The 20,224-nt window shown below is 42.4% G+C and overlaps 1 protein-coding gene and 1 long non-coding RNA gene across 2 annotated transcripts; both read left to right on the top strand.

Moving 5' to 3' along the window:
* Nucleotides 1-2,508: 2,508 nt before the first annotated feature.
* Nucleotides 2,509-10,139, top strand: LOC145859345 (uncharacterized). Its single transcript, XM_082958400.1, has 2 exons — nucleotides 2,509-2,637; nucleotides 8,483-10,139. Exons 1-2 carry the CDS (start codon nucleotides 2,509-2,511, stop codon nucleotides 9,164-9,166), a joined length of 813 nt encoding a protein of 270 aa, XP_082814526.1. The 3' UTR covers nucleotides 9,167-10,139.
* Nucleotides 10,140-12,578: 2,439 nt separating this feature from the next.
* LOC106564029 (uncharacterized) lies at nucleotides 12,579-15,297 on the top strand. The gene is made up of 2 exons (XR_001319384.3): nucleotides 12,579-13,285; nucleotides 14,163-15,297. It is a non-coding gene; the product is annotated as an uncharacterized LOC106564029 (long non-coding RNA).
* Nucleotides 15,298-20,224: the final 4,927 nt, after the last annotated feature.

Genomic DNA, 20,224 nt, shown 5'->3' with positions numbered 1-20,224 from the left:
TGGCTCTGTCATATCCTCACATGGTCTCTCCTATCATTGCTATGCAGACGACACACAATTAATCTTCTCCTTTCCCCCTTCTGATAACCAGGCGGCGAATCGCATCTCTGCATGTCTGTCAGACATATCAGTGTGGATGACGGATCACCAGCTCAAGCTGAACCTCGGCAAGACGGAGCTGCTCTTCCTCCCGGGGAAGGACTGCCCGTTCCATGATCTCGCCATCACGGTTGACAACTCCCTTGTGTCCTCCTCCCAGAGTGCTAAGAACCTTGGCGTGATCCTGGACAACACCCTGTCGTTCTCCACTAACATCAAGGCGGTGACCCGATCCTGTAGGTTCATGCTCTACAACATTCGCAGAGTACGACCCTGCCTCACACAGGAAGCGGCGCAGGTCCTAATCCAGGCACTTGTCATCTCCCGTCTGGATTACTGCAACTCGCTGTTGGCTGGGCTCCCTGCCTGTGCCATTAAACCCCTACAACTCATCCAGAACGCCGCAGCCCGTCTGGTGTTCAACCTTCCCAAGTTCTCTCACGTCACCCCGCTCCTCCGCTCTCTCCACTGGCTTCCAGTTGAAGCTCGCATCCGCTACAAGACCATGGTGATTGCCTACGGAGCTGTGAAGGGAACGGCACCTCCATACCTTCAGGCTCTGATCAGGCCCTACACCCAAACAAGGGCACTGCGTTCATCCACCACTGGCCTGCTGGCCCCCCTACCTCTGAGGAAGCACAGTTCCCGCTCAGCCCAGTCAAAACTGTTCGCTGCTCTGGCACCCCAATGGTGGAACAAGCTCCCTCACGACGCCAGGACAGCGGAGTCAATCACCACCTTCCGGAGACACCTGAAACCCCACCTCTTTAAGGAATACCTAGGATAGGATAAAGTAATCCTTCTAACCCCCCCCCCTTAAAATATTTAGATGCACTATTGTAAAGTGGTTGTTCCACTGGATATCATAAGGTGAATGCACCATTTTGTAAGTCGCTCTGGATAAGAGCGTCTGCTAAATGACTTAAATGTAATGTAATGTAAATGTCTGGTAGGGCTAACATTAGCAGGCTAGTTGCCTAGCAACCTTGCACGCTTATCTGTAACAGTCAATGCATAAAGTATTTGCTTGTAAGTTGGCTGAAAATGTTATTGAAACCAGTAGTCATGAGTGCACACGATTTGGTTTAATTTGAAGTTATTTATTTGACGATATTTCTGTCAAAGTTTACATTGTATGGAATAGGCTGGCTAGCTGGGTCCTCCATATTACTTCACAGCCTGTAAAAAATAATTCTGACATGGCTTTGGCATTCTTTGAAATTCTGATCGTTTTATGTACTCGAAAAATAGAAAAGAGAGGTAGAACTTTGCATTGGGACTTGTGATGCTATGCTAATGCAGATCCATATGTTACATGTGGTTACATTTAGCTACCTTCACTTTAAGGGAGTTGTATGGTCACATTTAGATGTGAAAAAATAACAGACAGAGAAAACTATTTAGATTTTAACAGTATTTGGGTCATTCTTGAGCTCTGGTAATATTTCAGTCCCACTGACTGATTTTGTATATACATTGAAATGTCCAGTATAATGAATTGAAATAAATATAGCATTAATTTAAACTTTATTACAAAATCATATTTTTTTAGCTGACACCAAGAATTGTGTCATGTCCCCCAGGCGTTTCAATTAGGTTTTACTTGGGAAATTCATGTTAAAATGTGCACATAATTTAATGCAAACATAAATTTGTGTTATTTTGTTGAGAAAGTATTTTTATCAAATAAATGCATGATTATTGATTAAAAATCAAACAATTTAGCTTTGTCCCTCAGTCTACATGTAATGGGTTGTAAACCTGTGACAGGGTTGAGTTATTTACTTTATTTATGAATGTTGCATCTAAACAAATTAATTATTGAATATTTTATACATTATATATTGTTTATATTCACTTATGAAACATGCTGTAATGTGTTCCATGTGAACAGAACATTTATTTTAAGGCAGGTAGCCTAGTGGTAGGAGAGTTGGGCAAGGCTCTTAACTTCAGTTGTTCCTTTAAGTTGCTCTGGATCCTAAATTACTCAATGATTATAGTGCATACATGTAGTGTATACATGTATATATTCTAAGAATCTTTGATTTAACGTTATTCCATTGAAACATCTAGGGAATGATGGCACCCACATCAGCAGCAGAACGACAAAGGCAGTGTCTTGCACGTCACAATGCTGACCCAGTAAAAAAGGAACAATACCTTGAGAGAGAGAGCGATGGAAAAGGAATGTTGATTCAGGGAAAAAGATCAGTGATTTAAGTGTGAGAGGCCAGCATCAGAAGCGTAAACAGTGGAGAACAGCATACAAAAGAAGCAAGGAGAGGAAAGGAGCACTGAGGAACTTGACCACTAAGTCCACATCATGAACGTTGAAGAGAACGGCGGACAGGTTGGTGGCTAAGGGCCGTGATATCAGTAACGCACAGGAGCTTTACAAAGGCCTCCATGTCAGTCAAGCTGTTCTGTGTGAAGAGTGCTGATGTTGAACGTGCGATGGAGATGATGCCAAGACCGAAAAAAGCGGTGCCCTCCACCATGAGAATACACCAGGTCATCACCCTTGCTCCTGGTGAGGTGATGTCTGATGTGTGTCAGTTAGTTGCCTTTGTTCAACAAAGAAGGACCTAAACTGTACATGCTTTAACACACAGCACTTCAGTTTCAGGCAGAAGGTCCTGGCTGCTCCAGAACAGCCAGCCAATGAGGAAAATCCTTTTTTATCCAGGCATCATCCTCGGCAGGGATGAAATTAGTGTATAAGTGAAATATATACATCGTGAAGGACCAAACCGATTTTTCTGGCATTCCCGAGATGACATCCACTGGTATCAGTTTGAAGTCCTTGAGATGATTCCAGCCCCAGAGCGTGTGACATCCCGCCACATAAGAGGTTGAGAGAGATGTGTGGGCCAGACTCTCAGGAAGAAAACCATGAATGAATGAATACGGTGCTCCTGAGAAGAAGGATAGTCATGCCGACACTAGTGCTGTTCTAGCGTTCTAAATGCCCTTGGAACATGTTCCTACAGATTGATGACGTTTAACTTTTCTGATGAAACCTCTGAATGTTATTAATTACTCTAATGCCTGACGTGTTTTTATTTGTTTCGATATTTCCTGCAGTTTGGTTAATAAAACCCATATTATTCTAAATATATCTACTGTCCTTATTACATGGTTGCATACAATGAAATGTAATCTATTAGGGTAAATCTTGGAGGGATTTTGATAGTAAACTAAACTACTTTATATGGAAACTGATGTGTCTCTTCAACCCCGTTAAAGTATTCAACCCTGTCTCCCTAGCCTCAACCCCGTCACATGACAATATTTGTTAAATAAAATGGCAAAGATGAATAAATATGAATTTAATGTTTTCTGAGTTCAGTGGGAAATGTTAAGGACAATGCCAAGAAGATTAGATTTATATTAAAATTCTGAATGGAAAGCATTTTTTTTATTTAAATGATGACCCGCTGACACAATGTGTTTATTTCAGGGTTTAATATAGCAAAATTCTGAGATTTTACATAAATGTTATATTTATAATAATTTTATTGGTTTGGTGGACACATGAGCATTAGGTAAATGTTGATTTTATAACAAGCATATTTTGTAATCATATTTCGACTACTTCCATATTGCTTGTGACGCGGTTGACGATAAATGGTGTCCAATTCAGACAAAAATGGACAATAATAAAAGGTATTTAATGCCTGATGTGGGAAAATATGTTTTCTTGAAGGTTTAATATGTACGTAATGATAATATGTACTTAAATATTACCGCAGTCCAATAATGACCCTTTTTATTCATAATGTTCATATTCAGGTCTAAGCCTGCGTAGAGGAAATATGGTCTTGTAAAGAAAAGAGAACAAATGAGCTTTTTTGGAATGATTTGTTATGACGTTGTTTGCTAGAACTGGTGACCACTGCAGTCAGCAGATGTGAGTCTTTCAGGTGACGCTTCTTGAGTGACGTAGGATCTAGTGGACGGGACGCTAGCCAGCACAAAATCTAAATATTTAACCACTTTAGATATTTTTTTTGTGTAGCTACCTGAAACTCAGTGTTTTAAACACAATTCTGTAAGCGTATCAACAAGTTGAGTTAAACGTAATTTGCAAATGTGTTAAGATTGATAGCTACTGAGTTTAGCACTAGGGTAGTCGCGAATGCTAGCTAGCTAATAGCTCATAAAGCTACTCCCTTCCTGCTAAAGAAGAGGTCTGCTGGACGGAGAAAGAAGTTCTCTTAAAAGAGGAGAAGAAAGAGGAGGCTGTCACAGTTAAAAGAAGACGTGTCAGTGAAAGAAGAGGAACATGCTTTCAGAGTGAAAGAGGAGGAAGAAAAACAACAGAATACATGTTTTGTTGAGGAGGAGAGGACTGTTACGGTGAAAGAAGAGGAAGACGTTTTTGGAGTGAAGGAGGAGGGGGAGATTCCTGTCACATTGGAGGAAGAAGAGAGGACTGGAGATCTGATTAACACCGGTGAGTACTAGGCCTATATTAAACCGGGTCACGTACTTTGCAGGCGTTGAACCGATGTGTGGTTTTTACAGGGCATTCAACTTAAGTGTTACGTTTGAGTGTGTCGTTATGTACTGTAGGAATTGTTAAAGCTAGCACAGTGCCTAGTGAAACTCTACCCACCCCTAGCCCAGGGTTTATAGACCGTCCAGGCATATAAGATATACATTTGTCATTTAGCAGACGCTCTTTTTCAGAATTAGTTAATGCATTCATCTTAGGATACAGTAGCTAGGTGGGACAACCACATATCACAGGCATAGCAAGTTACATTTTCCTCAATAAAGTAGCTATCAGCAGAGTCTGCGGGGTGACATGGGAGAACTTGGGAAGGTTGAAAATCAGGCACGTGCTGCTAAAACTGGTACAGTCATTGACCGAGTACCAATTTCGCGCACTTCTCCTATGTAATGTCCATAGTCAGAAAGCTACGTTAAAATAACTTCCTGTTATTAACTGTATATGTGACGGTGAGATTCATAGAGCTGACACACCCAGTTCTCACTTCATATTTTGCTGCATTAAATAAAAAAATGGGTTACAATTGGATTTTCTTTCTACTGGTCTACACAACCTACCCTACATTTTCAACAACAACAAAAAAGTTAAACAAAAATATCTACAATTAATTAATAATTTTAGGGCAACATATGTCAATTGTTTGTCAAAATTTCTCAAGCTCAGTCAATTTGGTTGTAAATCATGACTCGCGACCAGATCAAGACATTACGAACGCATATTATAATCAAACTATCTCAGTGTTAGGTCATCAGAGGGCTGAGGCTTGTGGGGAGATGACTCGTGACCAGATCAAGACATTACGAGCGCATATTATTTGCTATCCCAACTCCTTGCTCCAGCCAAACGTTATGCCACGCCTACGGAGGTTAGTTTCTTCTCCGCAATGAGTCTGGATCTGAGTACCTCCCCGACGATTTATAGAATGGAAAGCCATTTTAGACCGTCTGATTGGTCCCAACTCCCCAGTTCTTGCCAGTGACATGCATACCCATAACATGATACTGCCACCACAATACTTGGAAATACAGAGGGTTTCACTCTGCGATAAGTTGTGTTGGGCACCAAACCTAAAGTTTTTCATTTCGTCCAAAAAGTACATTTCTTTCCCTCGTTGTCTTTGAGTAACCTATTACTTAAGGGCCTTGTTGCAAACTGGCTGGATCATTTAGAATGGGACACGCAGCCTATTACTTACCTCTTAAGGATCTGCCCCTTTTTTATTTCAATTTTTGCCTAAATTGACATACCCAAATCTAACTGCCTGTAGCTCAGGCCCTGAAGCAAGGATATGCGTATTCTTGGTACCATTTGAAAGGACACACTTTGAAGTTGGTGGAAATGTAAAAGGAATGTAGGAGACTAACACAATAGATCTGGTAAAAGATAATACAAAGACAAAAGAACGGTCATTTAATCTTTTTTTTTGTTTTACCATTTCTTGCATCGCTGGTCCAAATGTCAGTCGTGAAGCTAATAGCAGTGACGGCCATAGCAAGTAGCTCATGGATGTTCGTTTCAACAATACTGTGCAACTCCGGTAGAGCAACATCTGAAAAATAGTGCCTACTTTGTAGTGTGTACCGGTGCTCGACCAGTCGGCGAAAGCCAACATCATCCACGACAGAGAACGGTTGATTGTCAAGGGCAATGAATTCCTTTATCTTGGCGTTAACGGATTTCGCCTTTGAGTTGTCTCGCTGAAATGTTCTTACTCTTTGAAATGACTGCTGGATTTGAACCTTTTTTGGTGTTGGAATTACGCTTAATATTTTTCTGCTTTGTGTGTAGCGCTGTATTTTTCATGGCGTCATTACGTCATCTACTTACGTTATATAGGTATGGCACGTCAGCTTTGACATAGTTTTTTAACATCAGCATTAAACTAGACATAGGGCCGATGTTGGCATTTTTAGCTAATATCGTCCGATTCTGATATGCTTACCGATATGTCGTGCATCCCTAGCAGGTATGGTTCCCTATCAGAATGTCACAGGATCAGGAGATGTCAAACAGGGGTGCCACTTTGGTTTTAGAAGGGGGGGGGCATAACCTGGTCATAGGGTCTGGGTTGGTTTTAGAAGGGGGGCATAACCTGGTCGGAGGGTCTGGGTTGGTTTTAGAAGGGGGGCATAACCTGGTCGTAGGGTCAGGGTTGGTTTTAAAAGGGGGGGGCATAACCTGGTCGGAGGGTCTGGGTTGGTTTTAGAAGGGGGGGGCATAACCTGGTCGGAGGGTCTGGGTTGTTTTAGAAGGGGGGGCATAACCTGGTCGGAGGGTCTGGGTTGGTTTTAGAGGGGGGGCATAACCTGGTCGTGGGTCAGGGTTGGTTTTAGAAGGGGGGCATAACCTGGTCGTAGGGTCAGGGTTGGTTTTAGAAGGGGGGGGCATAACCTGGTCGGAGGGTCTGGGTTGGTTTTAGAAGGGGGGGGGCATAACCTGGTCGGAGGGTCTGTGTTGGTTTTAGAAGGGGGGGGGCATAACCTGGTCGGAGGGTCTGGGATGGTTTTAGAAGGGGGGGGGGGCAATAACCTGGTCGGAGGGTCTGGGTGTCCTCCCTAAGAATATTTTGGGGCATCTGAAGCTCATTTCCTGCAGTTTTACTAGGGCTGTCCCCGACTAAAAACATTTTATTTTTATTTTGACCAATCGATTGGTCAAATTCCTATGGGACTACCAATCACGGCCGGTTGTGATACAGCCCGGGAACGAACCAGGGTCTGTAGTGATGCCTCTAGCACTGAGATGCAGTGCCTTAGACCGCTGCACCACTCGGGATAGTACGGGCTGTATTGCACAGTAATGTACAATAACCAGGACTGTATTAGGAATGGAATAAATGATAAATAGGCAATATAAAATGGTGACTAATTTTAGCAGCCAGGAGAAACTGAATAGAACACAGCTACTCCAGCACACGTTGTAATAGTACCAATAATAGGAACCAGTAACATTTTCCCACGCACTCCAAAAGGCATAAATCCAGCCACGCTCCCACAAGGATAATACCGGGAGGAAAAAGAGGTCTCGAGCTGAGGCCTGTATTTATACCCTTGTAAGAGCATGGGGCTAACTGACCAATAGGAACCTAGCTGGCTACTAAATGATTGTCTAAGGGCACATTCTATCGATCTCTCACGTGACGGGGGAGAGAGGTGAAGATGGGTGAGGGCTAGACATAGCAGAGACCCAAAACAAATAAACCACCAAGATGCACATGCCCACAATGTCCAGGAGGGGAATTCTGGACAGAGTCTTGTCCATCAGTCACTGTGGATGGAGTGGAACATTAAATATAGAGTCCTGGACAGAGTCTTGTCCATCAGTCGCTGTGGATGGAGTGGAACATTAAATATAGAGTTCTGGACAGAGTCTTGTCCATCAGTCGCTGTGGATGGAGTGGAACATTAAATATAGAGTTCTGGACAGAGTCTTGTCCATCAGTCGCTGTGGATGAAGTGGAACAGACACACAGCTTCTTGATATGTTGCCTTTATATCCTCTTCAGCTGTGATTAAGATGAATGTGGGTTGTTCCATATGATTTCAATCACTTTCTGACTGGTTAAAAACAGGCATAGTGGTCTTAGCATATAACTCACGCTAGGTGTTGGTGTATGAAGCCAATACTAGATTTGAATTGTTTTTCCAGCTGTTGCTGCGCAAAGACACATTTAATCATGTAGAGATTAAATTCTAGGTTGTATTAATTAGTGCACATCGTAGCAAAAAAAACATAAACAAGCATTTCTTATTGTACAAGTTCCGCTAGTCGTCCCTCCCGATTTCGGCCCGTTTTCCTCCGTTTTCATTTGATAAATAGGACCCTGATCACTCTTAAGTTAAATACTCTGTTTGTCTTTGGCAGGAAAGAGACCAGACTCAGAGGAACCAGAGGCATCCAAACCAGCAAGACCACACCACTGCTCTGTGTGGAAAGAGTATTACTAAGTTAGGGAACCTGAAAGACCATGAAAGAATACACACAGGAGAAAAGCCCTACCAATGTTCCCAGTGTGGAAAGAGTTTTACCCAGTTAGGAAGCCTGAAATCACATAAGAGAATACACACAGAAGATAAGCCTCATCACTGCTCCCAATGTGGAAAGGGTTTTACCCAGTTAGGACACCTGAAAAAACATGAGATATTGCACTCAGGGGAGAAGCCTTACCACTGTCTCCAATGTGAAAAGAGATTTTCCTCATCAGGGTGCCTGAAATCACACGAGCGGACACACTCAGGAGAAAAGCCTTACCACTGTTCCCAGTGTGAAAAGAGTTTTAGCTGGTCAGGGCAACTGAAAGAGCATGAGAGAACACACACTGGAGAGAAGCCGTACCACCACTGCTCCCAGTGTGGAAAGAGTTTTACCCAGTTAGGAAACCTGAAAATACATGAGACAATACACTCTGGAGATAAGCCTCACAAATGCTCTGTGGAAAGAGTTTTAACCGGTTGTATAACCTCAAAGAACATGAGAGGGGACACACAGGAGAAAAGCCTTATCACTGCTCCCAGTGTGAATAGAGATTTTCCTCATCAGGTTCCCTGAAATCACATGAGAGGGCACACTCAGGAGAAAAGTCTTTCCAATGCTCACATTGTGAAAAGAGTTTTACCCAGTTAGGGAGCATGAAAATACATGAGAGAACACATACAGGAGAAAATCCCTGTGTGGAAAGAGTTTTACCGATGTAGGGAACCTGAAGACACAAGATAACGCACACAAGGGATAAATAGCTTTCCCACTTCTCCCACTGTGAAAATCCACACCTGAAAAAAGCATTATCAATACTCTGTGAAAAGCTATTTACCCAGTTAGGAGACCTGAAAGACCATGAGTGAACACAGAGGAGATGCCTTACCACTGCTGTCAGTGTCAAGGCTCAGGAGAAGACCCAGATGCAGACAGTTTCGAAGTAACAGAAGTTTTTATTATGAAAACAGGGAGGCAGGCAAACGACATGTCAAGGGCAGGCAGAGGTCAGTAGTCCAGAACAGAGTTCGAAAGATACAGAACGGCAGGCAGGTTCAGGGCAGGCGGAGGCCAGTAGTCCAGAACAGAGTTCGTAAGGTACAGAACGGCAGGCAGGCTCAAGGCAGTCAAAAACCGGGAAAACAGGAACTAGAGACAGACAGGAGCACAGGAAAAACCGCTGGTAGGCTTGACGAAACAAAAACTAACTGGCAACAGACAAACAGAGAACACAGGTATAAGTACACTGGGGAGGATGGGCGACACCTGGAGGGGGGTGGAGACAAGCACAAAGACAGGTGAAACAGATCAGGGTGTGACAGTCTGTGGAAAGAGATAGTTCACGTCACATAGTTTTAACTTAAAATTCATGAGAAATTCATGAGAACACACTCCCATTATCTTATTTTTGAATGAAAATGTATGAATTTGTTTGTGCCATATGAAATCAAATTGGATAACGCCTGCTCAAAAATAAATGTATGTCGTTTGCTATTTTATTTTCTCAAGACATGAATTGAATGTATACAGTAGTACATCAGATTCAATGTACAGGCTTACTTACTGTGATTAAATGGTCTGTGTGTGTGTGTGTGTGGTGTGTGTGTGGTGTGTGTGTGTGTGTGTGTGTGTGTGTGTGTGTGTGTGTGTGTGTGTGTGTGTAATCAATTGCTGTTTCCATGTGATGCTCTATTGTTTACATTGGCTGATAATGTTTCTTATGCTGCGTTCATAACAAGTGGGAAAATACTACTTTTAAACTGGATATGTATCTTAGGAGACCTGAGAAACATACCAAATGAAACTAGTTCAGACAAGACAAACCGTTCGGGAGGAGAGAGGAATTGTAAAAAAAAACTAATCTCAATTAAAGGGAATGTTTCTAATTATTGGGGAGGGGAGCGGAGGGGAGAGCTGAAGGAAGGAAGGATGGAAGGAAGGAAGGAGAGGTTGATGCTTAGAGCTGTGTAGAGGGAGGGAACAAGGGATGAAAAGCTCAAAGCTGGGTGAAAGGAGGCAGGGTGGGAAGGAGGGATGAAAGTGGAAAGAGGGAGGGACAGGGTGCTCAGAGCTCTCCACGGTCATTGATGACGACCTTGGCGGAGCATTTGCCACTGCTGGAACCCTTCTTCTCCATGTTAGCGACAATGCTGAGCCCCTCCACGATCATAACAAGTGGGAAAATACTACTTTTAAACTGGATATGTATCTTATGCTGCGTTCATAACAAGTGGGAAAAATACTACTTTTAAACTGGGAGCAACGAGTTGTGTGTTCACATACTGTTACGTACACCTCTAGGAAGAGGGAACGCAACACCCTGCTACAACTCAACTCCCCGTGGAGTGAAAGAGGTATGGGACTGTAGGTGGAGTGAAAGAGGTATGGGACTGTAGGTGCGAGTAAGGATGACAAAGGCAGAGAATTTACCGTTTACTGGGAATGTATTTATTCCTTCATAAGCTAAGACTTGGGGGAAAGGGGCTGAACGGAAACCAAAGCAAAGAAAGTAAATTGCAAAGCCCTGTCCTACCTTACCTGCCTACCCACTACTTAGCACCACCTGGTGCGCTAACCAAAATACAGGGGGTGGTCCACCCACGTCTTACCTAGTGTGCATAGACAGTAAATACTACAGGTTATGTATGCCCACAGGCCTCTTGCCTAAGCACACCCTACGTGCCTTCCCCTTCCCCCCTGGGAACAAAAACAATGTCAATAATCAAAACACTGCGTCCTACTTACACACACAGGACATACTAATAAGCTCTCTCTGCAACAACCAACATAGGACATACCAATCAGCTCTCTCAACAACAACCAACACAGTACACACTCATCTCCCTTCTGCGCAACAGAACACTGGCTTATATAGTTGGAGAAGGAGTTGGTAAATGAAGACAGCTGTTTCTGACGAGAGCGCGGGGTCAGCTCCAATCATCAATGGATCCGACCAATCAGCTGCTTGGGGGAATTTCAGGAATCCATCCTCACATACAAACAAAACCACAACACAGGAACTGGGGTACGTAACACATACCTTGAACCCGAGATCGACGATTGGCTAATGGCAAACAAGCTCCGTTAACCATAAACAAAAAGTACAGCTTTCATACTCACCAATAAATTATAGTGTTCAAAATCCATATTATTAAGAGAGTTTTTCATAAATAATTGTTTGTTGTTGCATTTAACTGCCGAAAATGCTTCAAAAATCAAGTGCAAAAATATATGTAGCTACTGCAGATTTTCCCTTTAAGGGAATAGTATGGTCACATCTAGATGTGAAAAGAGAAAACAATGAACAATTCCTATTTGCACTATTTATTCATAATGTACATAATCATATTAAGGTCTAAGTCTGCGTAGAGGAATGTATTGGTAATAAAAAATTGAAAACATTTGTTTAGAGTGATATGTTATGACATTAGGCAGGTGTCCACTGACCCAGGTTTATTCGACAAAAGCAATGTCTGAAAAAAATGATAAATTCCCAGATGTGTCTAATAGAAACGGCAGCTATAGGAGAAATGCTCTGAAGATCGACAACATGTTTCGACGGGGGGGGGGGGGGGGGGGGGGGGGGGGGAGATTCTTCCTGATGATAATTTGAATAAATGATGAATGCTGAATAATTGTTTAAGTGTCCTGACTTTTGGCTTGCTTTTCTGATTGGCTGGATGCCAAGTTTTCAGATCTACTGGAGTGTAAGTTCCACCCTGGCAACAGACCGTGACGATACATTGGAGCATGCTAATTCTTACAATGTGGCCAATATTAGTCAAGTCTTGCATTCTATCCATGTAGGCTTTTGGGACATGAAACAAGACAGTATTTATTAATAATATTCATATTAATATCTAGGTCTGCGTAGAGGAAAGCAATGGCTGTAAGAAGTAATATGGTAATTTTGTAATTATTTGTTATCACATTGTTTGCCAGAATAAACATTGTAGTCAATTTTCTCCTAAACAGCGTTACCCACTCCAGTCAGCAGATGGCGATGGTGGCGCTTCTTGCGTGACGTAAAATCTAGTGGACGGGACGGTTCTTCAACAACAGCAACACGGCTACTGATTCAACCACCTCGGTAACTCGATAGCCAACACAAAACCGAAACATTTTACTGTATTAACCTCAGTGATTTAAACACACTATCTGCGTATTTACTAGTTACTCCATTTAATATTGACCTTGTTAGCTAGCTAGCTTGTTAAGATAGCCTAGTACTAAGCTAATCGCTAATGCTAGCTAGCAAGCTAACATCCCCGACCATGAGCTCACTAAGCCGATCCCTTCCTGCTAAAGAAGAGGTCTGCTGGACGGAGAAAGAAACTCTCGTGAAAGAGGAGAAGGAAGAAGAGGATGTCACAGTTAAAAAACAAGTAGAGGGTTAGGCTGTTACAGCGAAAGAAGTTACTGTGACAGAAGAGAGAGAAGCTTTCAGAGTGAAAGAGGAGGATGTTACTGTGACAGAAGCGGAAGACGTTTTCAGAGTGAAAGAAGAGGAGGATGTTACTGTGAAAGAAGACGAGGAGGAAGAGAAACAACAGGATGCAGTTTTTGTAGTGAAAGAGGAGGATGAGGCGATGACTCTCACAGTGAAAGAAATAAAACACGTTTTTGGAGTGGAGGGGGAGATTACTGCCACGTTGGAGGAGGAAGAAGACCACAACGGAGATCTGATTAACACCAGTAAGTACTGTCTTAAAAAAAGGTGCACAAACTCTGCAGTCGTTGAACCGAACGCCTGAATATCTCTTTCTGTTGAACTGATGTGTGATTTTTAAAGGGTCATTCTACTGAAGTTATTTACATTTGACATTTTAGTCATTTAGCAGACGCTCTTTTCCAGAGCGACTTACAGTAGTGAATGCATACATTTCATACATATTTTTTTTCCCGTACTGGTCCCCCGTACGTGCGATTCCAGCGTTATGGACATAACATTTGCACACAAAATCACAATTTTAATGTCTCACAGAATGGAAAGACAAAATATAAATAAAACTTTTGATGTGTTTGTCTGTATTACCCCTTGGGCGGGGTGTATACCCAGGAAATCGGACTTCTAAATATTGGCATGTTGGAGATATAGAAGCTTTATGGATGTTACATGAAATGGACAAGCTTTTTGGGGAGACTGTGGTAGATTCTGTGGGAAGGTCAACCTGAGCATGCACAATTAAAGTTAGTCATTTCCAAATGAAACCACGTTCATAATTATCCTTAAAAGGATACTTCGGGATTTTGGCAATGAGGCCTTTTATCTACTTCCCCAGAGTCAGATGAACTAGTGTATATACATGTTATGTCTCTGTGAGCGGTTTGAAGAAAGTTGCTAACTAGCGTTAACAAAATGACTGGAAGTCTATGTATGCTAGCAGATGTTTTTTATTTTTTTTGTCAGTTAAGAACAAATTCTTATTTACAATGATGGTCTACCAAAAGGCAAAAGGCCTCCGATGGGGGGATTAAAATAAATAAATAAATGCAATATAAATATAGGACAAAACACACATCACAACAAATAATGATCTCTCTGTTAAATTAAACACTTTGTCTTTGGCAGGAGAGAGACCAGACTCTGAAGAACCAGAGACGTCTGAACCAGCAAGACGACACCACTGCTCCCAGTGTGGAAAAAGTTTTACTCAATTACGGACACTGAAGGTGCATGAAAGAATACACACTGGAGAGAGGCCCTACCAATGTTCCCAATGTGGAAAGAGTTTTACCCAGTTAGCGAGCCTGAAAATACATAATAGAATACACACAGGAGAGAAGCCTTACCAATGCTCCCAGTGTGGAAAGAGATTTTCACAGTTAAGTTACCTGAAATCACATGAGATAATACACACAGAAGATAAGCCTCACAAATGCCCTCAATGTGGTAATACTTTTAAGCGGTTAAATAACCTGAAGTGCCATAAGAGTACACACAGGGGAAAAGCCTTACCACTGTTTCCATTGTGAAAAGAGTTTCCGTTGGTTAAGGCAACTGAAAGCGCATGAGAGAACGCACACTGGAGAGAAGCCCTACCAATGTTCCCAGTGTGGATAGAGTTTTACCCAGCTAGGGAGCCTGAAAATACATAATAGAATACACACAGGAGAAAAGCCTTATCAATACTCCCAGTGTGAAAAGCGTTTTAACCGATTAAGAAACCTAAAATCACATGAGTGGATATACAGATGAAAAGCCCCATCACTGCTCTGTGTGGAAAGAGTTTAACCTCATCAGGCTTCCTGAAGATTCATGAGCAAAGACACACAGGGGAAAGCCTTTCCACTGCTCCCAGTGTGGAAAGGCTAAATCACATGAAGTATCCACACGAGAGAAACTCTATGAATGCCTTCAGTTTAGAAAGATATTTACCCAGTTTAGGCACCTGAAAGACTGAGGTTACACTCTCAGCAGAGAAGCCTTACCCATGCTCCCAGTGTGGAGAGCGATATTTCACATACTTACAATTCATGATGTATCACACACTTTGCTCCCATACTTGTCTCATATTTTTGACTGACAATTGATGCTTTGTGGTTTTGTTTATGCTCTTATTTCCATATGAAATCAAATTGGAGAAAACCTACTCAAAAATACATTTTTATGTTTTAATATCCCAAGATATGAATTGAATATGGAGTGTAGCAGTTTTTATGTAGATTCTATGTACACTCTGGGATTAAATAGTCTTTTTTTTTTACTCTGTGTTTTTTGTGTGTGTTGTTAATCGAGAGCTATATGTTGTTAATCGAGTGATATATGTTGTTAAGCATGATCTACTGTTTACATATGTGATGGATATGTATCTTAGAGAATGTGGCTTTAAAGCCCCCATTCAGTCTTTGTGTTTATTTTTTAATATATCTCAAATGTATTTTTAATAATCCATTTTCCTGAGAGAGACAAAGAACTATGGGACATGTAGGGACAGTTCAGGACTTCGTTCCATCTTCTATCCCTCTTCTCTGTTTCTGGATCAGGTCTTGTAGGGACAGCTCGGGACTTCATTCCGTCTTCAAATCAAATTTTATTAGTCACATGCACCGAATACAACAGACCTTACAGTGAATTGCTTACTTATGAGCCACTAACCAACAATGCAGTTGAAAAACTATATGGATAAAAACCGCGTCTGTGGCACTGTATTACCCTCAATGCGTGCGAAGAAGGTGTTCAGACTGTCCAGGAGCAAGACTTCGGTGTCCGCGACGTGGCTGGTTTTCCTTTTATAATCCTTGATTGTCTGTAGACCCTGCCACATATGTCTCGTGTCTGAGCTGTTTAACTGGGACTCAACTTTGTCCCTATACCTAAGTTTAGTCTGCTTGATTGCTTTGCGGAGGGAATAACTACACTGTTTGTATTTTTCCATATTCCTAGTCTTCTTGCCTTGGTTAAATGTGGTGGTTTGCACTTTCAGTTTTGCGCGAATGCGCGAGTCTATCCACAGTTTCTGGTTGGGGTAGATTTTAATAGTCACAGTGGGAACAACATCTCCTATGCACTTCCTGATAAACTCATTCACCGTATTGGTATATTTGTCGATATTATTCTCTGAAGCTACTCTGAACAGTTTGCGTGATCAAAACAGTCTTGAACCGTGGATTCCGATTGGTCAGACCAGCTTTGAATAGTCCTCACCACGGGTGCTTCCTGTTTGAGTTTCTACCTATAGGAGGGGAGGAGCAAGATGGAATCATGGTCCGATTTTCCGAATGGAGGATGGGCATTCTGGAAGGTAGTATAACAATGTTCGAGGGTTTCAGCAGCGCGAGTACAACAATCCATATGTTGATAGAATTTCTGGAGCCTTTTCCTCTAATTTGCTTTGTTAAAATCCCCAGCTACAATAAATGCAGCCTCAGGATATGTGGTGTCTAGTTTGCTAAAGTCCAGTGAAGTTCTTTGAAGGCCGTCGTGGTATCGGCTTGGGGTGGATATTGACCGCTGTGGCTACTATTGATGAAAATTATCTTGGGAGATAGTACGGTCTGCATTTGATTGTGAGATATTCTAGGTCGAGTGAACAGCAGGACTTGAGTTCCTGTATGTTATCACAGTCACACCATAAGTCGTTAATCATAAAACATATACCTCCACCCTTCTGCTTCTCGTAGAGATGTTTGTTCCTGTCGGTGCGATGTACAGAGAACCCAACTGGCTTTACAGTCAGACAGTATATCTCGAGAGAGCCATTTTTTCCGTGAAGCAGAGTATGTTTCAATCCCTGGTGTCTCTCTGAAAAGCAACTTTCGCCTTGAGCTCATCAGTTTTTTTTTATCCAGAAATTGGACATTAGCGAGTCAAATACTCGGGAGCGGTGGGTGGTGTGCACGCCTCCTAAGTCGGACCAGAACACCGCCTGGAATACCTCTCCTCCGCCGGCGTTGTTTTGGGGTCAGCCTCTGGAATAAGTTCAATTGCCCTGGGGAGAGCAAACAAAGGATCCACTCCAGGGAAGTCGTAATCCTGGTCGTAAAGCTGGAAGTTCTGGTGAGTTACCGCCGCTCAAATATCCAATAGTTCTTCCCCCCCAAACAAAATACCGCAGAGTTGCTTAAGAGCTAGCCGCAATGCTGCCATCTCCGTCGGCGCCACTGTCGATAATGGTGTTATATCAGGGCCTGTGTTTTAGCTGTTATATCAGGGCCTGTGTTTTAGCTGTTATATCAGGGCCTGTGTTTTAGCTGTTATATCAGGGCCTGTGTTTTAGCTGTTATATCAGGGCCTGTGTTTTAGCTGTTATATCAGGGCCTGTGTTTTAGCTGTTATATCAGGGCCTGTGTTTTAGCTGTTATATCAGGGCCTGTGTTTTAGCTGTTATATCAGGGCCTGTGTTTTAGCTGTTGTACCAGGGCCTGTGTTTTAGCTGTTGTACCAGGGCCTGTGTTTTAGCTGTTGTACCAGGGCCTGTGTTTTAGCTGTTGTACCAGGGCCTGTGTTTTAGCTGTTGTACCAGGGCCTGTGTTTTAGCTGTTGTACCAGGGCCTGTGTTTTAGCTGTTGTACCAGGGCCTGTGTTTAATCTGTTATATCAGGGCCTGTGTTTTAGCTGTTATATCAGGGCCTGTGTTTTAGCTGTTATATCAGGGCCTGTGTTTTAGCTGTTATATCAGGGCCTGTGTTTTAGCTGTTATATCAGGGCCTGTGTTTTAGCTGTTATATCAGGGCCTGTGTTTAAGCTGTTGTACCAGGGCCTGTGTTTTAGCTGTTGTACCAGGGCCTGTGTTTAATCTGTTATATCAGGGCCTGTGTTTTAGCTGTTATATCAGGGCCTGTGTTTTAGCTGTTATATCAGGGCCTGTGTTTTAGCTGTTATATCAGGGCCTGTGTTTAAGCTGTTGTACCAGGGCCTGTGTTTTAGCTGTTATATCAGGGCCTGTGTTTTAGCTGTTATATCAGGGCCTGTGTTTTAGCTGTTATATCAGGGCCTGTGTTTTAGCTGTTATATCAGGGCCTGTGTTTAAGCTGTTGTATCAGGGCCTGTGTTTAAGCTGTGGCTTGCCTGTGGCTGTGTGACTATGACCTGTTCACCAGACGTACTGCCTTGTCGTGCTGCTGCTCCAGTTTCAACTGTTCTGCCTGCAGCTATGGGACCCTGACCTGTTCACCCGATGTGTTAAGAAATTTGGGCGCAACATTTCGGCGAAATAGCCTGCAGTTTTTGGAAAGAGTTTGGCGAAGGCGGCAAAGATCAGATTGCAACTCAAGAAACCTTTCTTCTTCTTCTTGTGGTTGTTCTTGCTGACTTCTTCAAAACCAATGCCGTTGACTAACACGTTGAGACGGAAAACTGTCAAACACACGTTGCATTTTCCTTATTCAGTAAATCAGTCTAAAATGTATAAAATAGGCTTATTTTTCTGTATTAATGGTGATTGACATAAATGACATGTCTAAAATAGCCCATGCAGCAATCAGACATTCATAATAATGGTTGTCATCAACAGGCCCTTGGTCAGCTATGATAACGTGATAAAATAATGTCCCATGTTCCCCCAGGACCACATTATATGAAGGGGGGTATACATTACACCTTTATGAAACCAGTCATAACACCTTCCTTAGTGTTGCAGTTTCATTCATTACAAATGTTATAACACATGTATTCAACATCAATCCCTAAGGAATCAAAATAAAAGTCCCCTTTGAATAGTTCTTTATTTATCAGTACAACATAAATGAGCATTATTACTGTCATAGTACCCAACCCCCCTGAAACGCTATTTACACAACAGTCTGGGAACACTGGGTCAGCCTCAGCGCATTAGCCAGGTAGCATTAGCAATTTGTCCGTTTATTTGCCTTGCACAAGGTTACAAAGGCAGAAGGTGTCGGAACCACACCTGGGTGTAAATAGTGTATTTCATATACTCAAACTAGCTGTACTTGTGATGATTGAGCTTGTTTGGCGCAATGGAACTAACAGAATAGTCCCAAAAGTGCAAAAAACATACATCTGGCACTCCAGGCAGGCTCAAGCAAACGCTTAAAATATTTGAACGATTTAAACACTATTTGAACCCAGGTCTGGATAACACCAGTGCAATTGATGTAATTTTAACATCTTTTTATTTCACCTTTATTTAACCAGGTAGGCAAGTTGAGAACAAGTTCTCATTTACAATTGCGACCAGGCCAAGATAAAGCAAAGCAGTTCGACACATACCACAACACAGAGTTACACATGGAGTAAAATAAATATACAGTCAATAATACAGTAGAAAAATAAGTCTATATACAATGTGAGCAAATGAGGTGAGATAAGGGAGGTCAAGGCAAAAAAGGCCATGGTGGCAAAGTAAATACAATATAGCAAATACAACACTGGAATGGTAGATTTGTAGTGGAAGAAAGTGCAAAGTAGAAATAGAAATAATGGGGTGCAAAGGAGCAAAATAAATAAATAAATACAGTAGGGGAAGAGGTAGTTGTTTAGGCTAAATTATAGATGGGCAATGTACAGGTGCAGTGACCAGTGAGCTGCTCTGACAGCTGGTGCTTAAAGCTAGTGAGGGAGATGTTTGTGTTTCCAGTTTCAGAGATTTTTGTAGTTCGTTCCAGTCATTGGCAGCAGAGAACTGGAAGGAGAGATGGCCAAAAAGAGGAATTGGCTTTGGGGGTGACCAGAGAGATATACCTGCTGGAGCGCGTGCTACAGGTGGGTGCTGCTATGGTGACCAGTGAGCTGAGATATGGGGGGACTTTACCTAGCAGGGTCTTGTAGATGACCTGGAGCCAGTGGGTTTGGCGACAAGTATGAAGCGAGGGCCAGCCAACGAGAGCGTACAGAGGTGGGTAGTATATGGGGCTTTGGTGACAAAACGGATGGCACTGTGATAGACTGCATCCAGTTTATTGAGTAGGTTATTGGAGGCTATTTTGTAAATGACATCGCCGAATTCGAGGATCGGTAGGATGGTCAGTTTTACGAGGGTATGTTTGGCAGCATGAGTGAAGGATGCGTTGTTGCGAAATAGGAAGCCAATTCTAGATTTAACTTTGGATTGGAGATGTTTGATGTGAGTCTGGAAGGAGAGTATACAGTCTAACCAGACACCTAGGTATTTGAAGTTGTCCACATATTCTAAGTCAGAACCGTCCAGAGTAGTGATGCTGGACGGGCAG

The sequence above is a fragment of the Salmo salar genome, chromosome 12 (assembly GCF_965601325.2).
Source record: "Salmo salar chromosome 12, fSalSal1, whole genome shotgun sequence".
NCBI lineage: Eukaryota > Metazoa > Chordata > Actinopteri > Salmoniformes > Salmonidae > Salmo > Salmo salar.
This window is presented reverse-complemented; position numbering and strand designations above follow the sequence as displayed.

What these genes read in the sequence shown, in the direction of transcription:
- LOC145859345 (XM_082958400.1), top strand. Translation starts at nt 2,509, where the DNA reads ATGTCAGTCAAGCTGTTCTGTGTGAAGAGTGCTGATGTTGAACGTGCG. An exon ending in TCACCCTTGCTCCTGGTGAG is followed by an intron (nt 2,638 to 8,482) that starts GTGATGTCTGAT and finishes TGTCTTTGGCAG; the next exon opens with GAAAGAGACCAGACTCAGAG.